The sequence below is a fragment of the Staurois parvus genome, unplaced genomic scaffold, assembly GCF_062004578.1.
Source record: "Staurois parvus isolate SC_StPar_1 unplaced genomic scaffold, SC_StPar_1.0 ptg000498l, whole genome shotgun sequence".
NCBI lineage: Eukaryota > Metazoa > Chordata > Amphibia > Anura > Ranidae > Staurois > Staurois parvus.
This window is the reverse complement of record NW_028318294.1, coordinates 14138668-14153245: the sequence shown is the minus strand read 5'-3', so window position 1 is coordinate 14153245 and position 14578 is coordinate 14138668. Positions and strand designations below refer to the sequence as shown.

Genomic DNA, 14578 nt, shown 5'->3' with positions numbered 1-14578 from the left:
GTCCTTTACTGCTTTTCATTCAAAGGGCTAGAATTGCTGAAAATGAACCCTCTTAGCTCTATTTCAAGAAGATGAGAACCAAAACATCTAATAACCATTGTTTTTAAACTGAGTGTCTTATATATTTTGGCAGTGTGATTGTACAGTACCTTAGAGCAGCCTTTCTCAACCGGGGTGCCCAGGCACCTTGGGGTGCCTAGAGACTTCTTCAGGGGTGCCTTGGCAAAATGTCTAAAAATTGCCCAAAATGTGTATACAAGCCAGCAGGTGAAAACAAGCCTGCCTTTTAGTCAGGGGTGTATTTACCACAAGGCAAACAAGGCATTTGCCTAGGGCGGCATTTTTCGGGGGGGGGGGCAGCACTGCCCCTTGGAAGAAGGGACACACACGGCATGGGGACCTGGTATGTTCCGAGAGATGTTCTGGGTTTCATGACGGTGTATGCACAGCCCGACTCTCGCTCCTGGGGCTGTCCGGAGCTGTAAAGTTGAGTGTCTCTTGCCATGGGGGATGGTGGCTGGTATATGGGGGGCAGTGGTAGTGGAAGGCTCGGGTGGAGGGCAGGGGTGTTCTTGTTCAATGTCAGGCTCTTTCTGCGGGGACGCCAATTTTTGTGTTGCCTAGGGCAGCACAAAACCTAAATACACCACTGCTTTTAGTTACACAAAGCTTTCATTGTGCACCATTATGACCTTCTAGCCGCCGGCATCCTGACAACCAATGACATCATCAGTTGATAAGGAGGATGTCAGCTGCCTGCACAGCATCCTAGTTTGACCCTTCCCTGCCCCTCTCTGTCAGTGCTGGGGTCACATTAGATCAGTGATAGATAAAAACTGAGGGAGAAGAGAAACACTGGAATACTAGTCAGTACCAGTGTGCAAAAGTGTATTTGCTTTGGAAGACTAAATCACCTCTAATGTTGGGTGTCCTACATGTGTGGAAGTTGCTGCATTATATAAAACTATTAGAATTTTTTTTCAAATTTTAGAATGGCGCGCCTCAAGACTGTCCATAATTTTAAAGGGTTCCTTGGAACTATCCATAATTTTAAAGGGTGCCTTGACAAAAAAAAGGTTGACAAACATTGCCTTAGAGAACTGGGGTATTGAGTGCAATGTACCCATTGAGCATATTTTCTGCATTGTGTTTGTATGTTCTTCTTGTATATATTCGTTTCCACTGGATGCTCTGTATTTCTCCTATGATTCAACTACATACCTGTGGGTTACTTATCCTAATCCAAATTGGAATATACCTTTAAACATTAGATAATACCCACCTTGAAAAAAGCGTTTTTTTTTCCAAACCTCATTCCTCAAGTACACCCAACAGGCCAGGTTTTGGAGTTTCCCTTAAATAAATTAGCTGTCATAAATACCAAGTCATTGACATTGATTTAAAGCACTGGTGCAGTGTGAAGAAAATCCTGAAAACATGACCTGTTAGAGGAACTGAAGGACTGAGATTGCACTATAGTGAGTCTTCTGACTCCTCTTCGCTTTCCCTGCACATACTTCCCAGTTCAGTTCTTATTACAGCAGTGGGTCTACACTAGGGAGTATCCAAACTTTTCAGCACTAGGGCCACACTCAGTAGTGTAAATATGTTTTGTGCTGCCCTAGGCAACACAAAAAATCTTTCAAAAAAGTTTGAACGGAAATCTAACCATGTATGTGTAGGCAGGGGCAGTCTGTACGTGGTGCTGAACCTGAATGGTACCACAGCCTGGAGAGGGAGTCAGGATAAACATGGTTTCTCTATGGTTTCCTGGACCCTGGGAGCAGCGTGCCGGTTGGCTAAACTGTGTCTAGGTGACCTCTGGTGGCCATCTAGGTCAGTAGAGCCTTTATCCCCTATTATGTGCAACCAGGTTTTGGATAGTGTAGGGAGAGAGACCCTGCCTGAAGGGAAAGCGATTTGCGGCAGGGAAAGGTCCTAGACGAGTAGGGACAGTCTAGGGACTTGCTATCTTACAAGGAAGCCTACCTATTTTGGACCGGACCGGCCAGGCCACCCTACGTCCTCTGAAACAGGTGCATCTCCTCAAGCTGCATCTCTGGGGTGTTTGTAGTTTGGCCTTCTCCTCGATAAAAGTTCCACGTTTTTTTTGCAACCTCTGTGTCTGTACCGCTGCTGTACCACGCTGCACCTACTCACATATAGCCAGCTTAAGGGTGACCTTAGGCCTGATTCAACAATGTCATTTAGGGTCCCTTTTAAGACAGGGGAAGGGTGCTAGTCGCTCACACAAATTCACACATTTGTATCACACAACTTTTAACTTGTTGAAGATTTTCTGTATATCAAGGCCTATTCTTCCCTCTTCTTAATTCAGCATCTAGCTGCTGTTGGTCAAGTCTCAAGGTAGAGATTGGTGGGTCCCTGAGCTTTCTGGAACTGGCAGATGTCTTCTGCTTGACAGTAATTGCTGAGCATGTATCTGCATATCTATGGCCAACCTACCCCTTACTGCGCAGCTTCCTATGATCAGAATTTGCAACTGGGAAATACATTTTTTTGCCTGGAGATTTTATTCTGCCCCTTTATACATACGACTTTTCCCCTTTGATGAGGATGTGCCTGCAATTATTTTTCTTGTAAAGCAATTTATTTCCATTTTATAAGCCCATTTGGACATTACAAGCCACAGATAAAACAAATCCTTACACTTGTAATTTTTTTGCTAGCTGCTAAGTACTGCAATTAATTAATTCCATTATAAAATTACCCTGCTAATTACATGAAAAAATAGCTTTTTCTTGCTGGGAATACTCGGAGGGATCAGCTGGCATCTGCTGGTTTTTGCTGTCTTCTTCTCCCTGTGAAATATCACATTAGGCACTAAAAAGGAAGTTTTAGTAGAAAATGATGCGGAGAGAAGGGAAAGGATATGCAATGTCTGGGATTAAACAGAATGTATCAGGTTTTTGTGTTAGCCATGTACCATGAAACAGGGCATTATTGTTAACCCCTTCATGAATGCTGGACTTTAGTGACATTGTGACCCCAGTAACACCAGTCTAATAGCTTTAAAGTGAATAGGTTATTTAGGTATTTACATGTTCCTAACAATCACTGAATAACCTGTAAAACAAGCCCTGGATGACCTCTGTAGCTGCAGGCACTGTGGAGCAATTCATCTTCAAAGTTCACAAAAGTGCAGATGTCACTGCTGGATTTACTGGGTGAGAGTTTTGGGGAGGATTGCTTGAGCCCAGGGAGAGTCAAGCTGGCTTTATGGATTCCGTTTGATTTGATTAAAGGCATAAAAATAGGTTTGGTGGAGATGTGTGCTATTACATAATCTGATCTCACCGAGCTGTCTCTGTGGACTTGATCACAATTGGTGGATTGTATCACAGTTTTATTCACGGAGATTTGTAGGCAGGTTGAAGCATGTTCTAGTTAGGTGCTGTCCCATATGGGAAGGTAAGGGTTAATGACTTTCCTGGTTCTTTAGTTTTGGTGTTATCTCTAGGTCCAACCCAGTGATCCTGTGATATTAAAGGCAGTGGTCCAAAGGGGAGAGCCCCGGGCCTGAGAGTCGCTGAGTTGGAGGAAGTCGAGACAGAGAAAAAGAAGATTCGGAAACTGGATCCAGGAGTAGTAAAAGAATGTTTCCTGCTGCTGCTGTAACATCCCCAGAGACACCAGCTGCTGGGTAATGCCACTGATGGACCTTGGACTCTACCTTTTGCAGGTATGCTGGGGCAGCACATAGCCTGAGTTAGGAGTAGGGACATAGGAATATTCCTGTTTGCATGAAATTAATTTAGTAGATTTCCATATAAAGCTTTGAAACTTTGTTCCCACCTATTCTGATGTTACTCAAAGGGGGGTAATGCGTAATGGTAAACAAGCGCTGTCCCCTGATAGAAGGAATGGAAGAAGGGACACATGCACCACAAGGGCCAGGTGGGATCTGAGAGAGGCTGCAGGTTGCTTGATGGTGTATGCAGAGCCCGACTCTTGTTCCCGGAGATGTCTGGAACTGTGAAGGTGAGTGTCTTATCTCTTGCCAGGATGGGGTGGGGGGTTGCCCGGTAATAGTGGAAGGCTCTTTCGGGTGGGGGGGATGGGGTGTTGTTGGTCAATGTCCGTGGGGGGAGCCAATTTTTTTGTTGCCTAGGGCAGCATGAAACCTAAATACACCACTGGGTCTAAGGTTTGGGTCATGTAATACATGGGGTATGAAGACAGCTCCGCAAGAGTCAACACAGTGTGAAGTGCAAGTCTGTAGTTACCTGGGGTAATGGAAGTTTGACAAGCAGCCAGACATTAGCGTGTACCTGTTATAGGTGGACCAGCCTCTAGCAGCAAGGGACATGTTGTCGGCACTCTTTCCGCCAGTTGTCTATCTCCCATAGCAACAGGAGCTGATATGCATCGCAGAGGACCTGTACAGAGGTATGGAAGTTCAAGAGCAAGGTCAGTTGCACGCGTGGAGCCCGAGAAAGGTGCACAGCAAGGCCCACTACGCTACTGGGGAATGGTAGTGAACACTGGACAGGTGGCTGTGGACTCAGCATGTCCCTCCTAATTGAAAGTCTGCAGTGGGAAGGTGTACATTTATTTACATGGGGACCTGAAAGTTAAATAGAGAACAGCTATGGTGCAGGTGTACATGGTGTACGTTCATCTCTAATAGTAGAGGTTCGCCATTAGTGGAAATGGCACAGAGTAAAGGTACCCCATGTGTATTGAAGGTGATCCTTCTACAGTTGCCTAACATAGCCCAGAAGAACCCACTCTAGGGGTAGTCCTGTTATGTGACCCAGACATGGTGCCCAACGAGTAAATGGGGAACATGGAGGATGTTCCACCATCACCTGCCTACAACCACCCCCTCCCCCCCCCTCTCCTTACTGTATATGAAGAAAGGTTGTGTGGTGATGTTGTATTATAATTATACACATGCCTTGAGTTAGCACAATTGATTAAGTAAATGTTGATTAAGTATTTTATGTTAATGAATTTTGGTATATGAATAAGCACAGCATATTGTAATACACATTGTTAGTGCGTAAGCAGAGTCAAAAGTGCCTTTTTCAATCTTTCAGGTCACAAAATAGCATTTTTTCTTCTTAGTTACCTGCCCTTGTTTTTGTTGGAGATACAACAGCATGTACTATATAGTATTGCGTGTTAATATCACTTGACCAGTAGATGGCACTGTACACTAAGGTTACCAGTTGTGCATATGTGTAAAACTTGTTGGTTCTCTCTATTCCTCTTTTCTCTCTCTTCAAAACCAAGATGTCTGCTGAAATGTGTTCTGTATGTTTGCAACTTAAGCCACACAAGTAAAACAGTGTTCTGCCTCATCACAAGCTACCAGTGTCTTCTCTAACACATAACCAACAGTTTTGTATATGGGAAGGGATGAGGGAAGCTTTTTTCAGTTTAAAGCAGGAGTCTCTAAAGTTTCAATATGAGGGCCATATAGTATATTTTGCAAATTTTCATTGACCAAAAAAAAAAATATTTTTTTCTATTGAACTGAGTACCCTTTTACATCAATGTGCTCTTCAGAGTCCTCCCTTTAGGATCCTCATCAGATTCTTTTACATCAGGGTCCCCACCAGACTTCCTCTTGCATCAGAGTATCCCCTTAAATCAGGATCCCTATCCGAGTCCCCCTGACATCAGAATTCCTATCAGGGTCGCCATCAGAAGCCTTGTTATATCAAGGTCCAATTAGAATCTCCCCTTACATCAGGTCAAAGCAGAGACCATAAGCAGTCTCTGTTGACCTGAATCCTCAGTCTGTGCACATTGAGGATATGCCACTGGCCCTAGCCATAGGACTGATAAGATCTTGTAGCGGGCTTGATTTGGCCCTTGGGTCGTAGTTTGGAGACCCCTGATTTAAAGAATCAGTCCATCCATAACTGATGTTTCAGTTTTTGAAAATGAAACCACTTCTATTTCTTCTATTTTTTGGAGATTCTATTGGCTGTAGACATTATGAGGGGTTCTCACTCTCCTTGCTTAATGCCAATTATATTTTATAGTTTAGAAAACTCAAAATGGGAACACCAAAACTCCCAGGTAAAGATTTAAAGTCGAGAATTATTGTAGGGAAATCTCAGTGTTGGTGTATCCAAGGTATTCAAGAACTCAGGGGCTTACTCATATCAGTATCCACCTACAACTAAAACAACACTTTTCGGCAGAGTGATAAAGTAAGATTAGGCGGAATTAGGCGAGGTAAGTACCCTTCATATATTTGTATGTTTATATTGCAAAGTAGGAAATATAGAACTGAACATGGCAGTATAAACTCTCATTTACACACAAGTTAGCAAGAATAAATCTGGACACGAGACTCAATAGCCCTATTTTCAGGGAATCAGACTTACTTGTGCATGTGACTTTGATGGACATGTAATCTGTCCAGAGAACCCGAGAGCAGGAAGTCATTCAATGCCTGGGGCTTGGTTATACACGTCACTTCCTTTCTGAGAAGTTGGTTTTCTGTGCTCCAGGGATGAGCTAAAAGACAGAAAACTGAAAGCACATAATAAATAAGAAGACAATTATATTATTTACTTGGGGCTGAAGGCAAGAATATCACATAGTGCAGTGGTCTTCAAACTACGGCCCCTTGCTTGCCTTTATCCAGCCCTTAGAGCACTTTTCCTCCCCCTGATACAAGACACTATTTCTCCTACTAACACCAACAATGGGGCCTAATTCCTGCTACTGACATCAACAACGGGTTCTATTTCTCCCACTGACACCAACAATTGGGCACTATTCCTTCCACTGATACCAACAATGGGGTACTGTTCTTCCTACTGACACCAACAATGGGGCACTATTCCTTCCACTGATACCAACAATGGGGTACTGTTCTTCCTACTGACACCAACAATGGGGCACTATTCCTTCCACTGACACCAACAATGGGGCACTATTCCTTCCACTGATACCAACAATGGGGCACTATTCTTCCTATTGACACCAACATTGGGGCAATATTCCCCTCTCTGACAACAACAATGGGACAATATTCCTCCCACTGACACCAACAATGGGGCAATATTCCCTTCTCTGACAGCAACAATGGGCAATATTCCTTCCACTAACACCAATTATAGGGCACTATTCCTCCCTCTGCCACCAATGATGGGGCACTTTTTCTCATAGTGACACCAATGAAGAGACAATATTTCTTCCACAGACCCAAACTATGGAACAATATTCCTCTTTCTAATACCAAAGATGCATTCTTTACTCCCACTGACACCAGGACAAGTTCTACTCCCAATGGCCACAGTCCAGCCCCCCTAAAGTCTGAAGGCCAGTAAACTGGCCCTTTTGTACAAAAGGTTTGGAAACCCCTGATCTAGTTGGCAGCAGAATGGGTGTAACTCAGTAAAGCAAATAAAAAAAGGGGGCAACAAAAGTACAGTTGACCTTTAATACATCTGCAGCATTTGCTGAAGGGCACTCGCTGAATTCTATCATTTGTTGCCTGGGCTGGCTGGTCACTTGATGCTTCTTAAAGCCCAATAAAGGATCACACCACTCAGCCACAAGCTGAGGGAGGTATGCTGCATAAGCAGAAGAAGCCAGAAACCCTGAATTTTTGTGGGGTTTGGAAATCTCCTGGCTGGTCATAGAGTCTTTACAGAAGCCTGTGGGTGGCCACATTTGCTGGGCCGCATCTAAAACTGGCCATTCATTTTTGAGTGGACTTATTCTTAGTACAGGCCACCTAATTGAATTGATCATTGAATCAATTTTTTTAATTATTTACAAGCAACACAACATACCTGTCCAAGTGTTTTGTTTTTAACAAGAATTAATTATAGTTCCTTAGGCCAGGGGTCTCCAAACTACAGCCCGTGGGCCACATCCTGCCTCTATGAGATTTTATCTGGCCCTCAGCCTGCTTGCATATTCTTAGTGCACAGATAGAGGATTCAAATCAGTCGGTCTCTGCTTGACGGGGTCCTTGATGTAAGCAGGACTCTGATAAGGATCTTTCTGTATGGGGGGACTCTGAAGAGGACCATGTTGTAAGCAGGGACTCTGAAATCACCATAGTAGGGGCGGACTGACAACTCATGGGGCCCACGGGCAATAGGGGATCATGGGGCCCCTGTGTCCTTGCCCAAACTCAAAAAAGCCTATGAAAAATGTACCAGGGGCATCTCATGGGGCCCCCTACTGACTCCGGGCACTCGGGCAGTGCCTGAGTTTCCAAATGGTCAGTCCAGCCCTGGGGCAGCGTCACTAGGAACTCCAGCAGTGAAATCTATGCACTGAGTTCCCAGCTCCGCCCACTCTCCTGTCACAGACTTTATAATAGGTTATCACATTCCCAAGATATCCCACTGAGTGATTTCAGCAAGCTATTCTAAAGAAAAAAAAAATTAATGAATCTACCGCATGCCTTCCCGCCTGAGCCAGCTGCCCGCTGGGTATAATATACTCCCTCGCATGATGTTCATTTTCCATTTCACTCTCTAAGCATGAGATAATGAGCTGCATGTCTGGCTCCACAGATAGACAAAGCCTTGATTTGAAAGGACAATTACATTAGACCGTTCGAATATTCTGCCTGTCTATTCCAAATGTCATTACAGCTCCCTGCATACAACAAACAAACTCATTTACAGAACTGGCACCTAGTCAGTTCCAGGGAGACGGGGGTCAGATGTGGATAAATATTTCATCGAATGTTTGGACAGAGCAGATTTAAAAAAAAAAAATACATATGTGCTTCCTCCAGTAAATCGTATTTATAATATGGATGTCTCTATTCTTTGACAAATGTAATGATAAGGCGGGAGAGTATCGTCATCATACGGAGCTATTGTTCACCCTTACACTGTCGGAGCCATTTTTTTCATTTTTTGCACACATATTTTAGACCCAAAGATGATCTAAAATCCCTAAATCATTAAATATTTTCTGAAAGTAGAGACCCGGAAAAATAAAATGTCAGTACAGTAGTTGCAACATTTTATGTCACGTGATTAGCGCAACTGTTTATCAAACCCAAATTGTTCAGTAAAAAATACACTAAAGTTAAAGCAGTATTAAACCCAATAGCAAACATTTATTATATTGCAGCTTACTAATTCTTAGATGTGATGGCTACAGGGGCGGACTGACCATTTGGAAACTCGGGCACTGCCCGAGGGCCCCGGGGTCAGTAGGGGGCCCCATGAGATGCCCCTGGTACCTTTTTCATAGGCTTTTTTGAGTTTGGGCAAGGACACAGGGGCTTCATGATCCCCTATTGCCCAGGGGCTCCATGAGTTGTCAATCCGCCCCTGGATGGCTGCAATTTGGGTTTGATAAACAGTTGCGCTAATCACGTGACATAAAAAGTTGCAACTACTGTACTGACATTTTATTTTTCCGGGTCTCTACTTTCAGAAAATATTTAATGATTTAGGGATTTTAGATCATCTTTGGGTATTTCATTGTTATTTGCAATCATTGTTACTGAATGAAACTGATTAATTCAGTCTTTTGTTGTGATTAGCTGTGATTACATGATACAGATGGGCTGTGATTGGCCCTGTCTCTATCATGTGACTGCCTTGACCAGTCACAGCTAACAATGTAATTGTATACAATGGATGGCATGACAGGAAGCCATCCATTGTATACAATTGACATGTGATCGGCTGTGATTGGTCACAGTAGTCATATGACACTGGCAACGGGCTGGTGTAGTGATATGTCATCGGTGATAGATGGCGCAGATGCACAGCCCTGCGGCTCGTTTTGACAGGACGTCATATGACGCCTAGTCACAACGGCGAGTGTCCTGTCTGGCCTATAGCAGATTGACGGCTGGGCGGGACACTCGCCGTTGTGACTGGGCGTCATATGACGTCCTGTCAAAACGAGCCGCGGGGCCACGCATCTGCGCCATCTGTCACCGGCTGTGTCCGCGAGACATGGCTGATGACATATCACTACACCGATCCATTACCAGTGTCGTGACCGCTGTGACCAATCACAGCAGATCACATGTCAATTGTATACAATGGATGGCTTCCTGTCATGCCATCCATTGTATACAATTACATTGTTAGCTGTGACTGGTCAAGGCAGTCACATGATACAGACAGGGCCAATCACAGCCCATCTGTATCATGTAATCACAGCTAATCACAACAAAAGACTGAATTAATCAGTTTCATTCAGTAACAAGGATTGCAAATAACAATGAAATACATTGGTATTAGCAATCATAATGTGTTAAAAAGAAAAAAAATCCTCATCACTTGCCCAGAGTAGTTCAATGTTACTATGGGAATATTGTATTACTTTGGTCACAGTGTGCTGAAAAATAAAATAGTAAAAAAAAGAAAAAATGTAATTAAAAATAACAAAAATAATAGAAACATTTTGAAAAAAAAAACTAATTCAATTACTATTATTTTCACCAAAGAAATATAGCATAATTTTGACCTAAATATATGAAGAAATGTTATTTATCTGAAAAATTTTATAACAGAAACAAAGAAAAGTGCATTTTTTTTCAAAAGTTTCAGGTGTTTTGTTTTATTTAGCAAAAAATAAAAAACTCAGTGGTGATTAAATACCACCAAAAGAAAGCTCTATTTGTGTGAAAAAAAATGATACAAATTTCACATGGGTTCACCGCACAATTGTCATGCAAAGTGCAACAGCGCTGAAAACTGAAAATTGGCCTGGGCAGGAAGGGGGTATAAGTGCCCGGTACTGAAGTGGTTAAGCTTTCGTTCCTTTATTTTCAGCAGGTGATCTGCACAGTAACAAGCTCTCCTGCAACTGTATCAGTGAGAGGGTTGAGACAAACCATTTACCACTGACATGGGTGCTTGTAATGATCCACTGTAAAACCTTTATCCCAAAAAGAAGAAAATCGTTGCTAATTAGCCGCTCTGATTGGAATTAAAAGAGAGCGGGAGGGGACGCCCTCCCCCTCCTGCCATCTTTTACGGCCTTACCAGGATCTACCGTCCACCCGGAGCCCCAATTGACCATGCCGCGCTTCCTCCGGCTCATCACAGAGCTGGACAAAGACTGGTTCGGCTCTATGATATAGTAACCCAGAAGTGATGACCTTACCTCACTTTTGGTTTACTCAAAAATACATGGCGCCATTTAAAAAAAAAAGCATTGAATCAGACTGATCTTGGTGTGATCGAATGCTTTTAAGGGGAGAGGAGGGATATGGGGTCTTATTGATGCCAAATATCTCCTCAAAGAGTACCTGTCACATAGAAGCCCTGGACCCTTTTGACAAAGTGCATCGCACGAAACGCGTCAAGGGGGGCTACAGCATATGGACATCTAAGCCACCGTTGGTGGCCAACACAATATCCTTGCGGTCAGTACCTTTACTTGTCTATTTTTACTTCTACTGTACTTGGAAATAAAGCCTTTTATGCAGTATCACGCTATGTGATGTCCCTTATTGGGCTCTTTATGAGCGCCACCCTTTTAGTACCAAGCTTAAGGAGGGACTCCAGAAGTTACCAAGCTTAAGGAGGGACCCCAGATGAACCAAGCTTAAGGAGGGACCCCAGAAGTGAACCAGGGAACCCGGCCAGGATGGATGTCTAGCGAGAGTGCAGCCTAACCTGAGACCAAAGGACCCTGAGGTACCTGATGAGAGAGGAATTTTCTTTTCATGCGTATATTGAACGCACTTCTGGTGAGTGCGTATTTCACTTATTTCCTGTTCACCTGTGGATTAATTATCATTCTTGGAAAAGGAGACACGACAGAATTTGTATATCACACTCCTTGTGTGACTTTGGGATGTTTAATTAATCTTTTAATCTTTTAATATCATTTGTACACTTTCAGATATTGAATTTATATTGATATAGCACTACTGGCACTATTAGCGCTGCACCTTTTTCTCTATATACTTTCTTGGAAGGTTATGTTGGTTACCTTTTTGGGTGTTCTAGCAGCTTACATCAAAAATTTTTTACTACAGTGGGCGCTCGCTATACAAATCTATATTCAGTACCTGTCACATGCCTATTGCTCTCACAAGAGATGTTTACATTGCCTGTGACAGCAATAAAAGTGATACTTTTTTTTAAAGCGACAGTGCATTTCGCACAAGGCAAATGCACACGTCGGTAACCCAAAAAGGGTTATGATTGTGCTTTTTGCATTAAAATTTAATAAAGTTTACTTCTTCCCAAAAAATTGTGTTTGAAAAACCGCTGCGCAAATACCATGTGACATAAAAAATTACAAAACCCACCAATTTATTCTTTAAGTCCTCTGTCTTAAATATATATAATGTTTGGGGCTCTAAGAAATTTTCTAGCAAAAAATACCCATTGTTACATTTAAACAAAAAGTGCCAGAAAAATCCAAGCTAAGCTGCACTAGCCCCATACAGGCCAGGAAGTATAAAATAAAAGTAAATGGCATTTGGGGTATTGCCAAGCAGGGGCGGACTGACAACTCATGGGGCCCCCGGGCAATAGGGGATCATGGGGCCCCTGTGTCCTTGCCCAAACTCAAAAAAGCCTATGAAAAAGGTACCAGGGGCATCTCATGGGGCCCCCTAATGACCCCGGGCCCTCGGGCAGTGCCCGAGTTTCCAAATGGTCAGTCCGCCCCTGTTGCCAAGGCAAAATATTTTTGGTGCTCCAGTCTCTGTTTTAAGCAAAGCTGCAGTTCTTATTTAAATGCTTAGACCAGCCTTTTTATTCTAGAGTAAGGTCAACAGATTTCAAAATGAAATAAATCTACTAACCACGACTACTTTTAACCACACCCACAAAACCACACCCTCATTTTTCACACTCTGAAAAGAGACTTTTGGAACAAGGGACAAACTTTCAAGATTCAAGGGCAAAATACCTTCAGTACCATGAAAAGGGACAAGATTTGTGCCATTTTGGATTAACCTTCACACAGTGTGACTTAAGTTGGAGCGTTTGCTCTGTGCTGCCCTGTGCTGCCTGGTTCTTTGGGAAAATTCCAAGGACATCCTTTTCCCAGGGACAGACCCCTGAAAACAAGCACTTTTCCTGGGAAACAGGGATGAGTGGTAACCTTACCCTAGAGCAGTGATCTTCAAACTGTGGCCCTTCGCTTGCCTTTACCTGGCTCTCAGGGCAGTGTTCTTCTCACTGATATGAGGCACTGACACCAACAGCAGGGCACAATTCCTCCCACTGACACCACTAATGGGGCACTAGTCCTCCTACTGACACCATTGATGAGGCACTATTCCTCCCACTGACACCAACAATTCTTCCTATTGAGACCAGTGATGGAGCACTGTTACTTCTACTGACTCTGACAATAGGGCACTATTCCTCCCACTGATACCAGTGATAGGGGACTATCCCTTCACCTACTGGGCACAGGCGCTATGTAATTTTTTTAATCCCACTGACCACCAAACCTGAGACATTGTCTATTCCTGTTGCTGCTGGGGCATTTTCTACTTCTACTGGCTACAGTCTGGCCCCCCTAAATTCTGAAGGACAGTATACTAGCCCTTTGTTTAGAAAATTTGGACACCCCTGCCCTAGAGGAACCCTTGAAATAATTTTTAGGTTTCAAGGTACGCCTGTTAAAACCAATTCACTGGGGGGTCAGTGAGAAGACTGCAATCCTTATAGCTGTCGCCAATAATGTTTACAGATACCTACAAAGATAATTATTATTATTATACAGGATATATATAACGCCAACAGTTTGCTCAGCGCTTTACAATATAATGGGAGACAATACAGCAACAATACAGTTTAATACAAGAGGGATAGGAGGGCCTGATCCTTGGAGCTTACAATCTAGGAGGATAATTGCAGATACCTACAAAGATAACTGCTGTCATACCGCTCACTCTGCCAAGTTGGCCCCAAAACTATGTAGGCCCCATAAAATGGAAGGTCCATCATCCACCACTCAAGGTACCCCAGGAACACCTGGAGGAACCCTAAGCTTCCGTGGTGCCCTGATGGAGAATGGCTGCCTTAGACAATGAACCCTGAAAGTCAGCACCATGTAGATACATCAAACAAAAATAAAACATGTAGGCTTACCAATGATGTCCAGCACCGTAGTTGATGTCCCCATGTAGCTTAGTCGGATGCTATGGATGGAAGGAGCTGCATCTGCCATAGGAATCAATGACAGCGATGGACAGAAGGGGTTGGCCTGCTCCTTGTGTGAAAATCCAGGATTAGGTTTTCTCGAGACTCTCACGTTCAATACGGACGGATCCCTCCCTTGGAGCCGGCACTAGATCACAGAGAAACCATCAGAGCCATGTATTGTAGGTGAGAATAGAGCAGAGCGGATAGATTCATGCTGACTGTGAGCTTTATGTGCTGGGAATGATAACGAGGGAGGGGGACTGTGACTGCCGATCTCTGTAAAACACCTCTTTACAGATGAAATCAATAGGAAGCATACAGATCAAAGCATTCGCAGCATATATAATCAATGAGATCTGTCACCTGGCTTCTCTTCTTCAAAGCAGGCCGAGAGATGGCTGATGACTTAATAGAGAGGGGAGCTGTTCTATGGATGAATCATTCAATATTCAGCACAGCGGCGGATGCTGGCTGCCTAG

At 43.5% G+C, this 14578-nt stretch overlaps 1 protein-coding gene across 4 annotated transcripts in view; it reads right to left on the bottom strand.

Moving 5' to 3' along the window:
- BEAN1 (brain expressed associated with NEDD4 1) overlaps positions 1-14578 on the bottom strand; it is a 43103-nt gene extending 28525 nt beyond the window's left edge. Inside the window, exons 1-4 of one of the 4 annotated variants that reach the window (XM_089689830.1) lie at positions 14463-14578; positions 14046-14244; positions 6366-6513; positions 4293-4400 (exon numbers count right to left, since the gene is read on the bottom strand). In XM_089689830.1, the coding sequence (XP_089545956.1) occupies positions 4293-4400; positions 6366-6426 (169 nt within the window). In that variant the 5' untranslated portion in view covers positions 6427-6513; positions 14046-14244; positions 14463-14578. Of the gene's footprint in view, positions 1-4292; positions 4401-6365; positions 6514-14045 lie in introns of all 4 variants that reach the window. The other 3 variants (XM_089689829.1, XM_089689831.1, XM_089689832.1) reach the window with 3 other exon arrangements.